Genomic DNA, 14269 nt, shown 5'->3' with positions numbered 1-14269 from the left:
TTCTTTAACAAATAAGTTTTCTTGTTTTTGTACGACTGGAAATGTCAAATTGTGGTTTCAATCCGAGCGAGGGCCGTGCGAGCAAATATAATTTTATTTCCATAATCTTGTTGATGAACGATTACTTTTGCGACTCGAAAGGTGAGCCTCAAAGATTTTTACGAGTGTAGAAATCATGTACTGTGCTCCCCCACGTTTAGAAAGGGTAAAATATTGCGTCTTCGTATATTATTTGAAAATACCTGGCAAGCAAAAGTTTTAGAAATTAAACTGAAATAACCGCGCGACTGAGACTCGACTGGAGGAAACACTCGTTGAAACTTCACTACAAAACGCAACCCAGCAGATATATAGAATTTCTTGCATAATTTTTTTTTTTCATTTTAACGGACTTGGTTTTATACTGAGAGGTTGTTTTGCCCTTTAAATGAAGCCACAAGGACGTCTTCTTCGGTGAGAGTAATTTTCTTTACTTTCATCACGATTTTCTTGAGCAAGCGAGCTTGATGACGATTCAAAATTTCCCGCGAACCTAACTACAACTACCAGAAGTCTTTGTGCTTTTACGTCATAATGCAAATGGTCTATTGTTTGGGGTTTTTTCACCACGTTGTCATGCAATTTTATTTAATGTTTGCTCAAGACATCCGAGCAGAGAAATGTACAAGGATGCCAGAACCACGTGCAAAGCTATTGTACTCAAATTTCATCTTTATTTCTCATCAAGATGGCCTTGACAACTTGACAGACAACTTGACTTTGTCAAAAATGTCAGGACATTTCAAACTTGTCCGCTAGTGCGAACACAGGGAGCAGATGAGGCAAATTCGACCTTTGTAAATATTAAAATGTTCGATCTATATAATTTCGTAGCGCTTTGTCATACGCTATCTGATCTTTTTTTTTTTTTTGCGAGACGGTCCGAGAGACGCTTGGCTTAGAACAGGAACCCGCTGCGATTACGCAATAGACTATTCAAAGAGTTTCCTGCTGGCTTAACCGTCGCGTAAACAATAAGATCGGATAATTAACATATGACAAGCGCTACGAAATAGATCGAACATTTTAATATCTACAAAGGTCGAATTTGGCTCCTCTGCTCCCTGTGGTGCGAATAGGCCCTTATAATTACACCAGGCGTAGTCAATCGATAGAAATCGATATCGGAAATCAATCGATACAATCGATATCTATCGATATCAATCACCGATTGATAGTGATTGATATCGATTGAAATCGGTAATCGATAACAATCGAACTCACAGAAAAAATATTATCGATTGTTATCGATTGAGAAAATCGATAATAATCGACAGCAATTGACAGTGATCGATAACAATCACTACTAAACCCAAGGAGCCTCTGGAGGTGTATTCGTTTAAAACATATTCTAAAGATCGCGTTACTACTTAGTAAAACAATACGAGACCGGCGTTCAAATGGTGAAATATTATCTAGTCCTGCCAAAGTCCAGTCTGGGATCGAGGCAGAATGTTCATCAAGATTCTCGTGGTTTGGGGTTTTAAAATATTTTGACTAGTCCATTTAAACCAGGCAGCCCTTAGAGCGCTGTCGATTGCATCTCCATTATGGCATTCTTGCATAGGTGAAAGTTCAACTCGATCCTATATATGCACGGACATTGTAGCCCTCCCGAACGATTCCATCTTTTTGCTTTATACATGTACAATGTATTTATGACGTTGTTATAGCGAGACTAGAGGGTTGCGCACCGCCACTTTGGCCGCAACTTCTTCTTATTATTTTGAATCGCGCTGGGGTATCAATATTGTTCTTGTTCTTTTTATAGTACAAGTTTGGTAATTGCATTACATATCCACGATTGACGGACTCAATAGAACCATAAAACAACTTCGTGTCCATGTTTAACATGTAAGAATTGACATAAATAACTTCCGATAAAAATCGATAACAGTCAATAACAATCGATAAACCAATCCTTATCGATTTCCGATGTCGAACTCACAACTTTTTTTCTTTATCGATTCCTAACGAGTGGTATCTTCGATTGATATCGATTGCTATTGATTGTTATCGATTATCGGTTTATCGATTGACTACGCCTGGAATTACATCGTGCTCAACCGATTAGAATCGAGATTGGAACAAGTCAAAAGGACGTCGTTCTCAAGTGTCATTTCTCAAACTTGTTGTGCGTTTTTTAGGGGTTGTCAGTGCTAGTTTTGCACCAGCAAAAAAATGACGCCTACAGATGAAAAATATCATAAGCAGCTACAGTGGCTTAGAGAAAACAAAGATGTAACGACGGATGATGTTAGACGCATTTATGCCAACTGGGCGGCCGAGTATGACAAGGTAACGATTCATCAACGCAAAATTAAACGTATCTCGTCAGAAACTGCACCAAGATTATGCATTTTTTAAGCGATGATGTGTAAGTGACGTCGTCATCGGTTTATGCCATCGCATGACCATGAACGACCGGATCTTTTTGTCGTTTTGTCTTTTTGTCCGTTTGTCTGTTTCGCACAATCGAACAGAAATCAAGTTTAACTTAATAACAAGAAATCGCCGCGTAGAACACAAAGGCAAATACTTCCGTACAGTTAGAATGGAACACTACAATGTATTAACGGAAGAGACTTATCTTATATGATGGAATTTATTAGATTTAGTAGACAGAATTTTTAATTCTCATAATATACAGGGCCGCTATGACCAAAAGGGCCGTCTGACCTTTCTTGCAGCTTTTATTTTTAAGCTAGCCCACGCGTATCGTATGTCGTTTATCAAAAGTCACGCTAAAATATAACGCAATCTTTGTTGAGACAATAATCGAGGATTTTTTTCTTGCGCGGCCTTCTCGCAATCGCGCACTCTTTTAAACGCGCTAAAAAAGTTCACAGACGCCTGCTATGCAGGCTAAAAAATGTAAGCTGCGGTTGGATAACAGTCTTCATCACGCACAAGGAGCTACAAGGTGTCAGCTACTGTTATTTAGGTAACTGCTTCTGCATGCGTTGCATGCCCTTTGTATAATAAGGTCGGGAAATTACTGTCAAATACGTGATCTGTTCGTTGCATCAAATTAATGTACTGTTACTTTTCGTGTTTAAATCCGATTACACGACAACGGACAAGAAAAAACTAATGGGATATTTCAATGGCCATCCATGGCGAGTTCCAAGAACCAGAATTCGAGTAATCGGGGGAAAATTTGATGGATCGAGGGAAACGAAATTTGGTTCGAGTTGGTGGGCAATTCGAGTTATCCGAGTTCGAGTTAACCGAGTAAAAATGACTGAAAAGTGGGGTCAAATCCAAGGAAAAAGGGCTTAGTTCGAGTTAGCGGGATAGTTCAAGTCATCCGAGCTCGAGTTACCGGGAACCGGGGTCTACTATATAATTATTTTCGTTGAGGTATATAAGAAACACTTAATGACTGTGCTCACGGGAAAGGGTGAGTTTTTTTTTTCTCATGACCGTATATATTTTTTTTCTTTCGGCTCCGCCTCGGTGAGCTCAGACACTTCTCGAGAAGACAAAACCCACCGTTCTATTTCTTTATTTATGTCTTTCTTTCTTTCTTTCTTTATTTATTTGTTTGTTTGTTTGTTTGTCTATTCATCTATTTATTTATTTTTCCCTGTTTCAACAAAAGGTACCCAGTAGACTGACAAAAAGGCTTCCAATTCACTGGCACCCATCCTCCCTCGCCCTGAGGGACTCAGGCTAGCCCAGGTGGGTGGGTGGAGTGCCTTGTCATCCCTGATCACAGCTGAGTTGTCAAAAGGTTGCAGGTTGCTGAATTCAGCTGCCAATAAACGACACAATCATGACAACAGTCCATGACATTCATCCTGATTACGTAGAAAATCAAGGTCCTGATTACGTAGAAATTTTGGAGAGAAATGTGAACAATAGGCAAAAACGTCTTTTCCTAGTAGCGCTACGTTCTATCCAGGACATTAACTGTGTGAACGAGCATGTACTTTTCCCACAAGTCTATTTAACATTGGGAAGATTCCTAGAGACCGACGGTATATAAAAACTTATTATGCATAACCTGAACCGTTTTAACTCTGATGAAGTTAACAAAGAAGTACCGAAAATTCAGTTTTATACGGTTTTTTAACATCTTTTAAACCGTTTTTAAGATCAGATACAAACCGTTTTTTATCATGTCAAACACTGATTGCTTTAATAACTTCTAGATATTTCATATATTTAAAGTTCCATAATTACTTAAAAGTTACTAGTTATAGCTGCACTAATATAATCCCAATGTTATTCTCAGACTGTGCTGCACACAATTCCCTACACGAGCTGGAAGCATATAGCACACATATTAGACGTTGCAGTTTTGAAGGCCTTTCCCAACAAAGAAAAAGACGAAATGAAAATAATCGATGTGGCGGCAGGAACTGGACTTACCGGTGTCGAGCTTAATAAACTCGGGTACACAAACATCGACGCCTTGGATATGTCACAAGAAATGTTAAACGAAGCAAAGAAGAAAAATGTGTATAAGAGGTTCATCTGCGCCCCACTTACTGACCAGCGGACATTCGAGATTGAAACGGGGGCCTATGACGCACTTGTCTGTGTCAACGCCATTGGTAATAAGCATATCATACCAAGTGCTATGGCGGAAATGTGCCGGTTTGTGTCTAAAGGCAAGGAGCTGAGTTTTAATTTCTTTTTGACAGTTAGCTATCAGCGTTCGTTTCACGGGGTCCCAGTTAAAAGGGGTATAGCCATTTTTTTGTCAACAGTTAAAATTCAAGGTCATTGGTCAGTTCAGTTCGTCAACGCCCCCCCCCCCTTCGCCCTCTCCCCCCCCCCCCCGCCTTCCCCCAAAAATCTTCTATACGGTCTTTTGTGAGCTAAAATTTGCGGCCATTTGTCAGTGGTTAATTAAAAAGTTGTCATGTTGATCGCGTGTAAAAAATAGCTTGGCCTTTTTGTTAGTTATCTTTGATTTTGCATTTGTTAGTTATTTGTTGTTTTAGTCTCTGGCTACACAAGGTCGGACGATAGCGGATTCAGTTAAAGAGTAAGGCTGGGGCGGGTATCTTCAAGTCCTCCGGGAACAGAAAAAATACCCAGAAAAATACTTATATTAATATTTCCCACACACGTTTGGCTAATACGGGTTTAAAGTAACTTAAAGGCTCAGTTGTGGAGGTATTAATATTCACCTGGAGAAAAAAAAAAACTGTACTGACCCCGGACCTTGTGTTAGATGTATGTGCCAAAACGGTATTCCACTGCTAATCTTCCTTTTTGCCACATATAAATAGCCATAGAGTTACAAATGAGAGAAAAAAATTAATATCATTAGTTCTTTGTGTGAGCTCACTATTTCACTCTATATTGCAGGGGGTTTTCTTTGCTTTGATATCTTTGAAGAGGATATGACGGAATGGCAAGGCAAGCTGCTGGAATTGGCGAATGTCGGGATTTTGGAAAATGTTACAAAAGAGAAAGTTCCACTTTATAACATTGAAGGACTTCAAACAGAAACTAATGCGTTTGTGTTTAAAGTACTCAAGAACTAACTTTACATAAAGTAAAATGTAACCAAAAATGCTGTCGGCTTTTTTCGCATATTTCGTAATCTACTTTGCAAATGAAAGAACTGGAGAGGATGTATCGATTTTAATCATACGAAATTAGTTAGACTTATTCATTTCATTTATTAAAATAGTTAATTTAGCAGTATTGCTATCTTGTTTAATTTAGAGTCAATAAAGATTTTGATTGATTGATTGATTGATTGACTCACTAATTTTTTGTACTCGTTTGAGTTAAAGAGTAGATTATTTTTATGAGGTCAAGATAGAATCTCGAGAACGAATTGGCGTGGAAACGGTGGTTTTATTCAATGACAAATACAGTGGCCGCCGATCTACACCACTTGTTTTATTTGCTTGAACAAACTACGGTCATTAATTTACCATCACTACATGGCCGATGAGGCTGATATCTCTGTTTGTGTTTTGAAAGAAATCACCTGACTGTTCTACATCGGCTGCGATAAGAATTACAACACAGCCCTGAACCGGTTCAATGTGCACACCAGGAGTCGTTTCACGACTTTTCAAACTTCGGCATGCAGTTAACCTTCGTACTTTCAATTCGTTCTGAAAATAGTGTATGAAGATCCTCTTTATGAATATGTCACTGCAAAGTTCTAAGTATTATTTCATGTTAGTTATTTCTTTTTTATGCAGGTTACGTATGCACAGGGAGGCCAACAGAAATTTAAGGATTGCGGTTTCTGTTACGTTTCTATGTAGAACACAATTAGTACATTCTAGGGAAGGGTTGTACTTATAACATAAGACTTGAGAATATAACATACTTTTCAAACCGTATATATTATATAATCATGTACCATATCGTGCTTTGCAAGCAAAGAAGTGACGCGGCCACGAAACAAGTGTAGCTTAAAACACGAGCCGCAGGCCTAAACGTAAATAAAATCATCGCCGCATCGCTGTTGACAGATAGTTTTCCATTAAAACCACTGATAGTGATACAGTTCAAGAAAAGGCAAGTCTGGGATAGGGTAGGGATATTTGGTGTCTAGTCAAGTATGGGGTTGCAAGATCAGCTGAACATGGTATGGTATAGGGTAAGGGTTTCAAAGTCCCAGCGGCACACCCCAACCCAAACATATACAGGGCAAGTGCGCGAGCTGAGCCCATGATTTGGAGTCGTACACGAATATTTAAGCCAATACATGCATTTTTTGGTTTTGCAGCGAGTAACTGGAGTTCAGGCTTAATCTGCCGCGCATTGCTTACCAAAAACAAAGAAAATTCATTCAGTACTTACACAGGTAGGCCAAGCTCGAAATGTAAGCGTCGGATGGAGGAAATAGCGATTGTTTCTGTAAGCTGTGAAAATGGAGCGATTGAAATAAAAATCAACTTACCTTACTTTAGTTGAGTGTTTTTTTCCTCTCCTTAATGGTCCACGAGCTGATTTATGGCCATTAATCCTGCGAGTTTTAGTGGAACCGGTTCCACTAAAAAATAATAATGTTAAGTTCTTATAGCGAGCACAAAAGTAGCATATATAACAAACAGTGCAAATTAACAAATTTTCCTACACAAAAATTAAGAAACTGCATGAAACTGACTTACATTCAGCTCCCTCTCCATTATTATCGCGGCTGGAACTGTGAAAATTGGCAAAACCTAGATTGTACGAAAGTATACTGTTTATTAACTTAGTTTTCTTTGAATGTCGCACAGTAGGATTTCATCTACAGAATTAATAAAAGTGGGAACTTAATTAATTGTACAACGTAAAACAAAACAACCCCACAAAAGTACTGCTCAGTGGCTCTCGTTTATTTGATCACACCTTGCCAAGAAGCATACACGATCCGTAATACAATAGAAAATTTATTACTTCTTTGACCTGAAATAATTACGACAAACTAAAATTTGCTAAAGTTAATTCTTATTCATTCCGACTAAACAGGTTAAGCTAACGAAAAACTTAAAACTGTCGCGGGGTAGATTTGGAGTGTGGTTACGATGAATGAGATGAAGGAGAGCTTTTTCATTGACAAAGATGGTTTAATGATCCCTCCGTTGCTGTTCAAAGCTGAATACAACTCTGATCTTACAGCGTTATTCGTGCTCTATTTATGTTAACAGGCAATAATCATAGGCGGCGGTACAGGTGGAGGGGGGAGAGTGCACGGGGGCTGTATCCCCCCCCCCCCCCAAACAAAAATTTTGGGGCTCAGCGCCCCCACATTTCAGTGCCGAAAGTATCGCTAGCGCAGTTTAAAATTGGTTTGTCAAGACATAAATCGTTTTATCAGGATCGTGCTTGGCGGGATAATAATTATAGTGTAGAACTTTGAACAAAACTCGTTTCCCCAAAACTCTATTAGGCCCCTGAATTACACGTAATTCAGTCTAAGGACTGCAAAGTGTAAACGTTTTTTAATAAACGATATTTCTTCTTCTTCTTCGCAATCTGTTGGTTTGTAGTACGATGGAACCCCCTACGTTTCAAAACGCGCGTATGCTCCGCCGCATCTGACCCTTCCCACGGGGTTTTTGCACTCTCCCCAGTTTTCGCTCGCGTTCGTGTGAACCAAGATTGCGGCCCGTCGGACTGAACGATCGATCTCTACGACTTCACGGAAAAATAGGGGACTGTGAACAGTCTAGTTTACTTGTGAAAAAAATTGTATTTCAATAAATGACTATGCTACGAATGGTTAAAAGATAAATGGATAAAAATGTTCGCGTGAAGAAATTTAAGTTTCCGTTTGCAATACAGGTATCAGAATTCTAAGTTTTGTCTTCTAGTGGAGAACACAGGATTCCGAAGATGTTTGGAATAAGGTAGAAACTAGATTTTAATGATCTCTGAAGAACTCATTACTCTGCGAATTTGAGCCAAGAAGTGCAATCATTCTACAGAGTAGAACAAACTAATCGTAACGAGAAATTGCTTCATCGGAAAACCCAACAACTAAAATCACCATTTCCGAATTAAGTTAGTTCCTAGGTAAATTTCGTGTAAATACAGTTCGTTTACCCAGATTAATGTGTTGTGGTGAAATACATAAATGATTGATGAATAACTGACTGATATATAGAGCCAAGACTAGATAAATCACTAGTGCCGAGTTGAAGAAATAAAAAGTCTATCAACCACGTCAGCAAGTGGACGTGTTAAAATGACTTGCTTTTACATATTTACAAGTTCTAATTTCATTCTCAAGTTTGGGAAAGAACACAACTTACATTTTGCAATACAGTTGACGGAGTGTACTTGCTTTATTTTATTTTCTTATTCGCATGTTTTAATCTTATTGTGAAACCAATAAGTACCTTTGGAACGGGGGGGGGGGGGGGGAGGGGGTGGTATTTCGGAAGATTAATTCATTCCTGTTAAGAACGAGGCACGGGACAAATGTGTTCCATTCAAGCCATTCAAAGAGATGCAAATAAGTGTGGGAGCGTTTTTCTGTAATCCCGCACCTTGGAGGGAACCGGTCATTTCTTTACTAATCGACAAGTGTTTCGGTGCTCGAAGGAAGTTATTAAATTGGTATCCACCAGCATTATCTCAAGGATTGAAGGTAAGTTCAAATTATAAAACTAGCTCACCTATAAGAAAGTTATTAAATCAATTATGGTCGCCTTAGACATTCAAAATGCAGTAATTCATATAGAATTCCAAAATAACTCTTTAATATTTGATGTAGATCGTGGTCAACTGGTCAAGACAACGTTCTTAAATGCTGACTTAAAGTGGAGAAAGTGCTTACTTCAACTAAGAAAAATATATTTGTAATATTTAAGAATTGAACATTTTGTCATTTTGATGTATATAAGATACCGACAAAACCACTGCACATAAAAGTGTTGACTCAACTCACAAAGCATATCGATCTCAGAATTATCATAGTATGCATTTTTTGCAAGACTGAATGATATAGTTTTGACAACGGCAACAACAATTCTACTACGTCGTCTGCGTTGGGAAATCAATGTATAGAAACGTCTTCATTTAGTTTGTAAACTTTAGTCGATGAAACATCAGTCTGCCCCACCGAGCATGGCGGGCGGATATGTTAATTCGGGCGGATATGTTAATTATCTTCATCTCTATATAAAAAGCAATTTAAGCAAAACAAAGGAAACAAAGGAAACTGCCAGACCGTAAATATTTTCTGTATGGTATTATTCTCTACTGTTCTCTATTAAACACTAAACGTGGACCGATGTTGCATGCACTGCATTAAGTCACTCGAGAGGCGAATCAGCTTTGCCTAAATTATTCAAGACCAGGAACTAAGAATCTTTTCCCGTCACCTTTTTTCGTTCTCACCTTTTCCCGGTTAATTGGTGTGGAATTGATGACACGGCAATTTTCACTTCACTATTTTGACATGAACCACCGTTTTGTATATATTGTGATGAGGTGGACGCTTGAACATACGACAAGTGTTCCGGTACTGCCGATGTTTTGGAGTTTATGCTTCATTGACAAGTTTTAGAAGGACAGGATACTCTTAAAAGTGACTTATTCATTGCTCGTTTTTCAATTGGTAGCCTATCAAATTAAGAACCTTTTTAAGACAACCTAAGTCGCCTAAAATCCTATTAAATGCCATTAATATAAGAACCTATTTAGGCTAAGTTGGAAAAATCTAGGTTCTTATACGTGTGTTTTTACTGCACTTGGAAGGTATAGTCATCGAAAGACAGAAAGGAGAGGGGAGGAAAAAAGGAAAAGGAATGAGGAGCAATGCAAACTAAAACAAAAACAAACAACAGAAAGCTCATAAAATAATTAATAACGCAAAAAAAAATGTATTCTCTTTTAGGAATCTGGAGCAGACAATGGCCTTGTTCGACACCAGTTATGAAAAATATTTTGGCAAAAAGATAAGCCAACTAACAAACGAGACAACAGAAGATGAGATCAAACATGTTTACAACAACTGGGCAACTGAGTATGACAAGGTATGCTGCTTAATTGCAACAATTGAATGTCGTAAAACCAAAGTTCGCTTTACCACTCTGGCCAAATGCAAAGAGTCACAAAAGACACAGGCAATCAACACAAGTTAACGCATTCGATGCACAGGAAAACATGTGTCAGCGCAGAGTCACGATTGGTTTTGCTTTTGATTCTGATTGGATGAGAAAGTTGCTGAGCGTAGTAATGCAAAAACCGAAGCAGAAGCGAAAATTGAACGCCGAAAAGCGCTTTAGAAACTCAGTTGAATTCACAACCTACAGATTGTTTACTATCCCTTTTTTGAGTCTTGGCCAGGACCTGATTCACGAAATTCAGCGGAGGGGGGGGGGGGATGGGGGGGGGGGAAGGAGGAGGAGGTGGAAAGGCCTGAGCAACCTAACGCCGGCACAGAAACATGCGGGATGCGCGGAGGCATCTATTACCCGAAAATTCTAGTCTCTCTGGAATGGTATTTTTTGCATTCTAGGAACATTAGTGGCGAAAATTTTAATGTTAGGAACGACAAATTTTACCAACAAAATAAGGAGGGACACCTCGTCCCGAAATTCCCAAATCCGTGCCCTTTGCCAGAGGGAGAGGGTATGAGGGTTTTGCTGCTGACAATTACAGCATATAATATGTTGTTCGATTTATATTGGTGAGTGATTGATTGAGTGTTCGGTGGTAGGTTGGGAGCTAAGGTCTTTATGTACCCTGTGTACATCCGCCCCCTCCTCTAGCAATGATGGTGGTCACTAGATCCTCTATGATTTTTTTAGTCCATACAAAATTTCATTCCACGCAACCACGTCAAGCCAAAATACTGGAACAATACTGGGACTCCTTCTCTCTCACCTCACCCTCTTCCTCCCACACGCCATTTCGCTGTCACTAAAACAGTTTAAAAGCAGTTCAGTTTATTTATATTGTTGTTGTGTTTTTAGGATGTCCTTCATACAGCTGGGGTCGCTTATCACAAGCCGCTGACCGCATCTCTTGATGCTGCCATCAAACATGTTTTTCAGGCGGGACAAAACGCAAAGTCAGATCAAGATTATTGATGCAGGGGCCGGAACAGGTCTAGCTGGTGTGGAACTTTCCAAATTCGGCTACACCAATATTGATGCTTTGGATATTTCACGAGAAATGTTAAACGAGGCGAAAAAGAAGAACGTCTACACGAAGTTCATCTGCGCCGCACTGAATGAGCAGCGGAATCCCGACATAGAAACAGGGGAGTATCATGTGCTAATCTGCACTGGTACACTTATTGCGGCGCATGTGCGACCAGAGGCTCTCGACGAGATGACCAGAATGGTGAAACCTGGTAAGTATAGGTAAGATATTCATTTGTGAGAGAATGCCGAGATTTATCTTGCGAAAAAGGGTGTTATCCGAGAACTGCATAATTCTTCATATCATACGAAATCCAAATTCAATAATTGTTTTATTATTCATTTAAAATATTTCTAGAGCTCCAAATGCAGAAATGAATTTTTAAAATATGGTTTTCACAGAACGCAAAGTACAAAAATACACAACAACGGTCGCTTTAAAATTTGATTTAAACTTCACAACTCAGTTACCTAGATTAAAATTCCCTGTCATTTATAATGTCGATATTTATATAATTAGAAGTTGCTTTAAGTGTCTAGTGAAGCCAAATCTGATGTCACAAAGCAACTTTTTCGAGTACAGGTTTCCATCGTTCTTGCAAACTTCGACGTAGAATTTTCGTAAAACTGCGCCAAGTCCTCCACTGTGGCTGGTTCAGAAATTGTATTTTCTTGTAAATACGCTTTAAAAATCGTTTGAATCCCTTTCGTTGTTCCTCTTGTCTTCTAATAATTTGGGAATGTTCTGCTCGTCGAACTGTACAAATCTCGCCATTTTCCCAGTCGTTGTGCATCAGAGCAGTTGCCGTGTAACGTGGGAACGAGGTTGCGATCGGTTAATGCCGTGGGAACGAGGTTGCGATCGCTTAATTTTTATATTGGACAATTGACGTCATTTAAATTACGCCAATCGTCGTATATTAAATAGGACCTTCTTCCAAGGTTGGTCAGCGCTAGCCGGTTAGCTGTAATTAATCGGGGATTGAAAACCAATCAGAAACGCAGAAATATTTTGAATGAATAATGATAGTTTTAAAATAATTTGTCAATTCTGCGGAGGGCAGTCCTGAGAAGGAGTGAGCGCACTTGACTCTGAAGATGACCCACTCAGGTTGTCGGAAGGTCAGACATCCACAACATTCATGCTATTTTACAACTATCCTCACCCGGTCGATCACTCCATTCGACCAACTGATCGATACTAATGGGTTCAAACCATTTTCTTAGCTAGAAGTTATAAATATTTATTAGAGATTTTTTCGAAATCTTTCAACAGTTTTACATTATTATTTTTTGCCACATTGCAGGAGGACTTTTATGCTTTACACTGCGGAATCATGAGGTGGAATATGAGGAGAAGATGCAGGAGCTCGAGCAAACAGGAAGATGGCAGCCTTTTTCCAAAAAAATGATACCAAATTTTATCGGCGATGATTTGCCAAAACAGGTCAACGGATTCATTTATAAAGTATTGAATAATTAAATTCTTGATACAAACACAACGGTTTCGATTGTTTATTAAGTAAAGAAATGTTATAAACTCCTGTTAATGAGACTGGCCGAGGCTAGAAATGTCGTATAAGCAGAAATACATCAACTAACGAAGAAAGCAAGACATCATCTTACAGTCAAACTGGATGTTCTTTTGATGGGAACTTTGCAATGTTGCGGCGCAATGTTCCAATATTGATTGACAGTTTGCTCGTCGCAACTTGCAACTTTTAATTCAAATTTACCGGAGCAAGTTGCGAAGCTTCGGTTTTCATTTTTCCCGTATGAAACATAATAATTCCACCTCTGTCTCAAAGAAGGATGAAATAATTGCCCTATGGTCGACTGCTTATCGACAGACTACGAGAAATTAGCGACAGGCTTAGTTAAAATCGCCAAACTTGGAATTGCACTTAAAAATTCAAATTTGCTCCGCAAGTTACGGCTTACGTTTGTAATTTTGAAGCGTAATTCCTAGCTTAGCAATGAAACTAAGCCTGTCGCCTATATCTCGCATTCTGTTGATGAACAGTCGAATAAGGGGCAATTATTTTCTGTTTCTTTGAAACAAAGGTGGTATAACCTCGTTTTATGCGGCAAAATGAAAACCGGAACTTTGCAACTTGTTTGAGCAAATTTGAATTGAAAGTTGTAAGTTGCGATGAGCAAATTGTCAATCAGTATTGGAACATTGCGCCGCAACATTGCAAAGTTCCCATCAAAAGAACATCCGGTTTGACTGTAAGAAGAAATCGTTTGACATCTGTCTAAAACACGTTGAAAACGTTGAACTTTCCCTGCTTTGGAATATCTTTAAGTAATGCGAAGCTTCAAGGCAGTAGTGTAGTTGCTCTCGTAAGCTTGTAATTCTACTACTGGTCGTCTAGTGTAGCAAATGCAAAATTTTTGTTTTGGGGGCTAGAAGCATAGTTCGTGCATGTTGTTTTATTGTTCTCTTGAAGGGTAGCGGGCCATTCATGTAATACCATGCGAGAGCTGCTGGCTTGACCCATTTAAGGAACAGTCCTTTATGGTAACCTAGTAGATAGCATTCGATAAAACCGGTAGAGCTATAAACTGACGAACATATTAGCGAGCGCTTTGCACTTTTGTTTTAAACTGATTAATTAAGAAATTCGCCAACAGGGCAAATGATTGCAATACAGGTACCG

General features: G+C 39.0%; 1 protein-coding gene and 1 pseudogene across 2 annotated transcripts; both read left to right on the top strand.

Annotated features, from left to right (window-relative positions):
- The first annotated feature begins 2095 nt into the window (after positions 1-2095).
- Positions 2096-5753, top strand: LOC144659996 (methyltransferase-like protein 27). Its single transcript, XM_078520537.1, has 3 exons — positions 2096-2337; positions 4280-4658; positions 5365-5753. The coding sequence occupies exons 1-3, from the start codon at positions 2221-2223 to the stop codon at positions 5541-5543; spliced, it is 675 nt and encodes a 224-aa protein (XP_078376663.1). The 5' UTR covers positions 2096-2220; the 3' UTR covers positions 5544-5753.
- Positions 5754-8963: 3210 nt separating this feature from the next.
- LOC144661171 (methyltransferase-like protein 27) lies at positions 8964-13098 on the top strand (annotated as a pseudogene). Its single transcript, XR_013572226.1, has 4 exons — positions 8964-9103; positions 10355-10493; positions 11436-11818; positions 12914-13098. The product of XR_013572226.1 is annotated as a methyltransferase-like protein 27 (transcript).
- Positions 13099-14269: the final 1171 nt, after the last annotated feature.

Source organism: Oculina patagonica, chromosome 7 (assembly GCF_052425735.1).
Source record: "Oculina patagonica isolate OP01 chromosome 7, crgOcupat, whole genome shotgun sequence".
NCBI lineage: Eukaryota > Metazoa > Cnidaria > Anthozoa > Scleractinia > Oculinidae > Oculina > Oculina patagonica.
The sequence above is the reverse complement of the archived record's forward strand: the minus strand, read 5'-3'. Positions and strand labels throughout refer to the sequence as shown.

Bases quoted from the DNA above. Each gene is read 5' to 3' on its own strand.
- LOC144659996 (XM_078520537.1), top strand. From the start codon at position 2,221: ATGACGCCTACAGATGAAAAATATCATAAGCAGCTACAGTGGCTTAGA. The intron at 2,338-4,279 runs GTAACGATTCAT...TGTTATTCTCAG, and splicing joins GGGCGGCCGAGTATGACAAG to ACTGTGCTGCACACAATTCC. The intron at 4,659-5,364 runs GCAAGGAGCTGA...TCTATATTGCAG, and splicing joins GTGCCGGTTTGTGTCTAAAG to GGGGTTTTCTTTGCTTTGAT.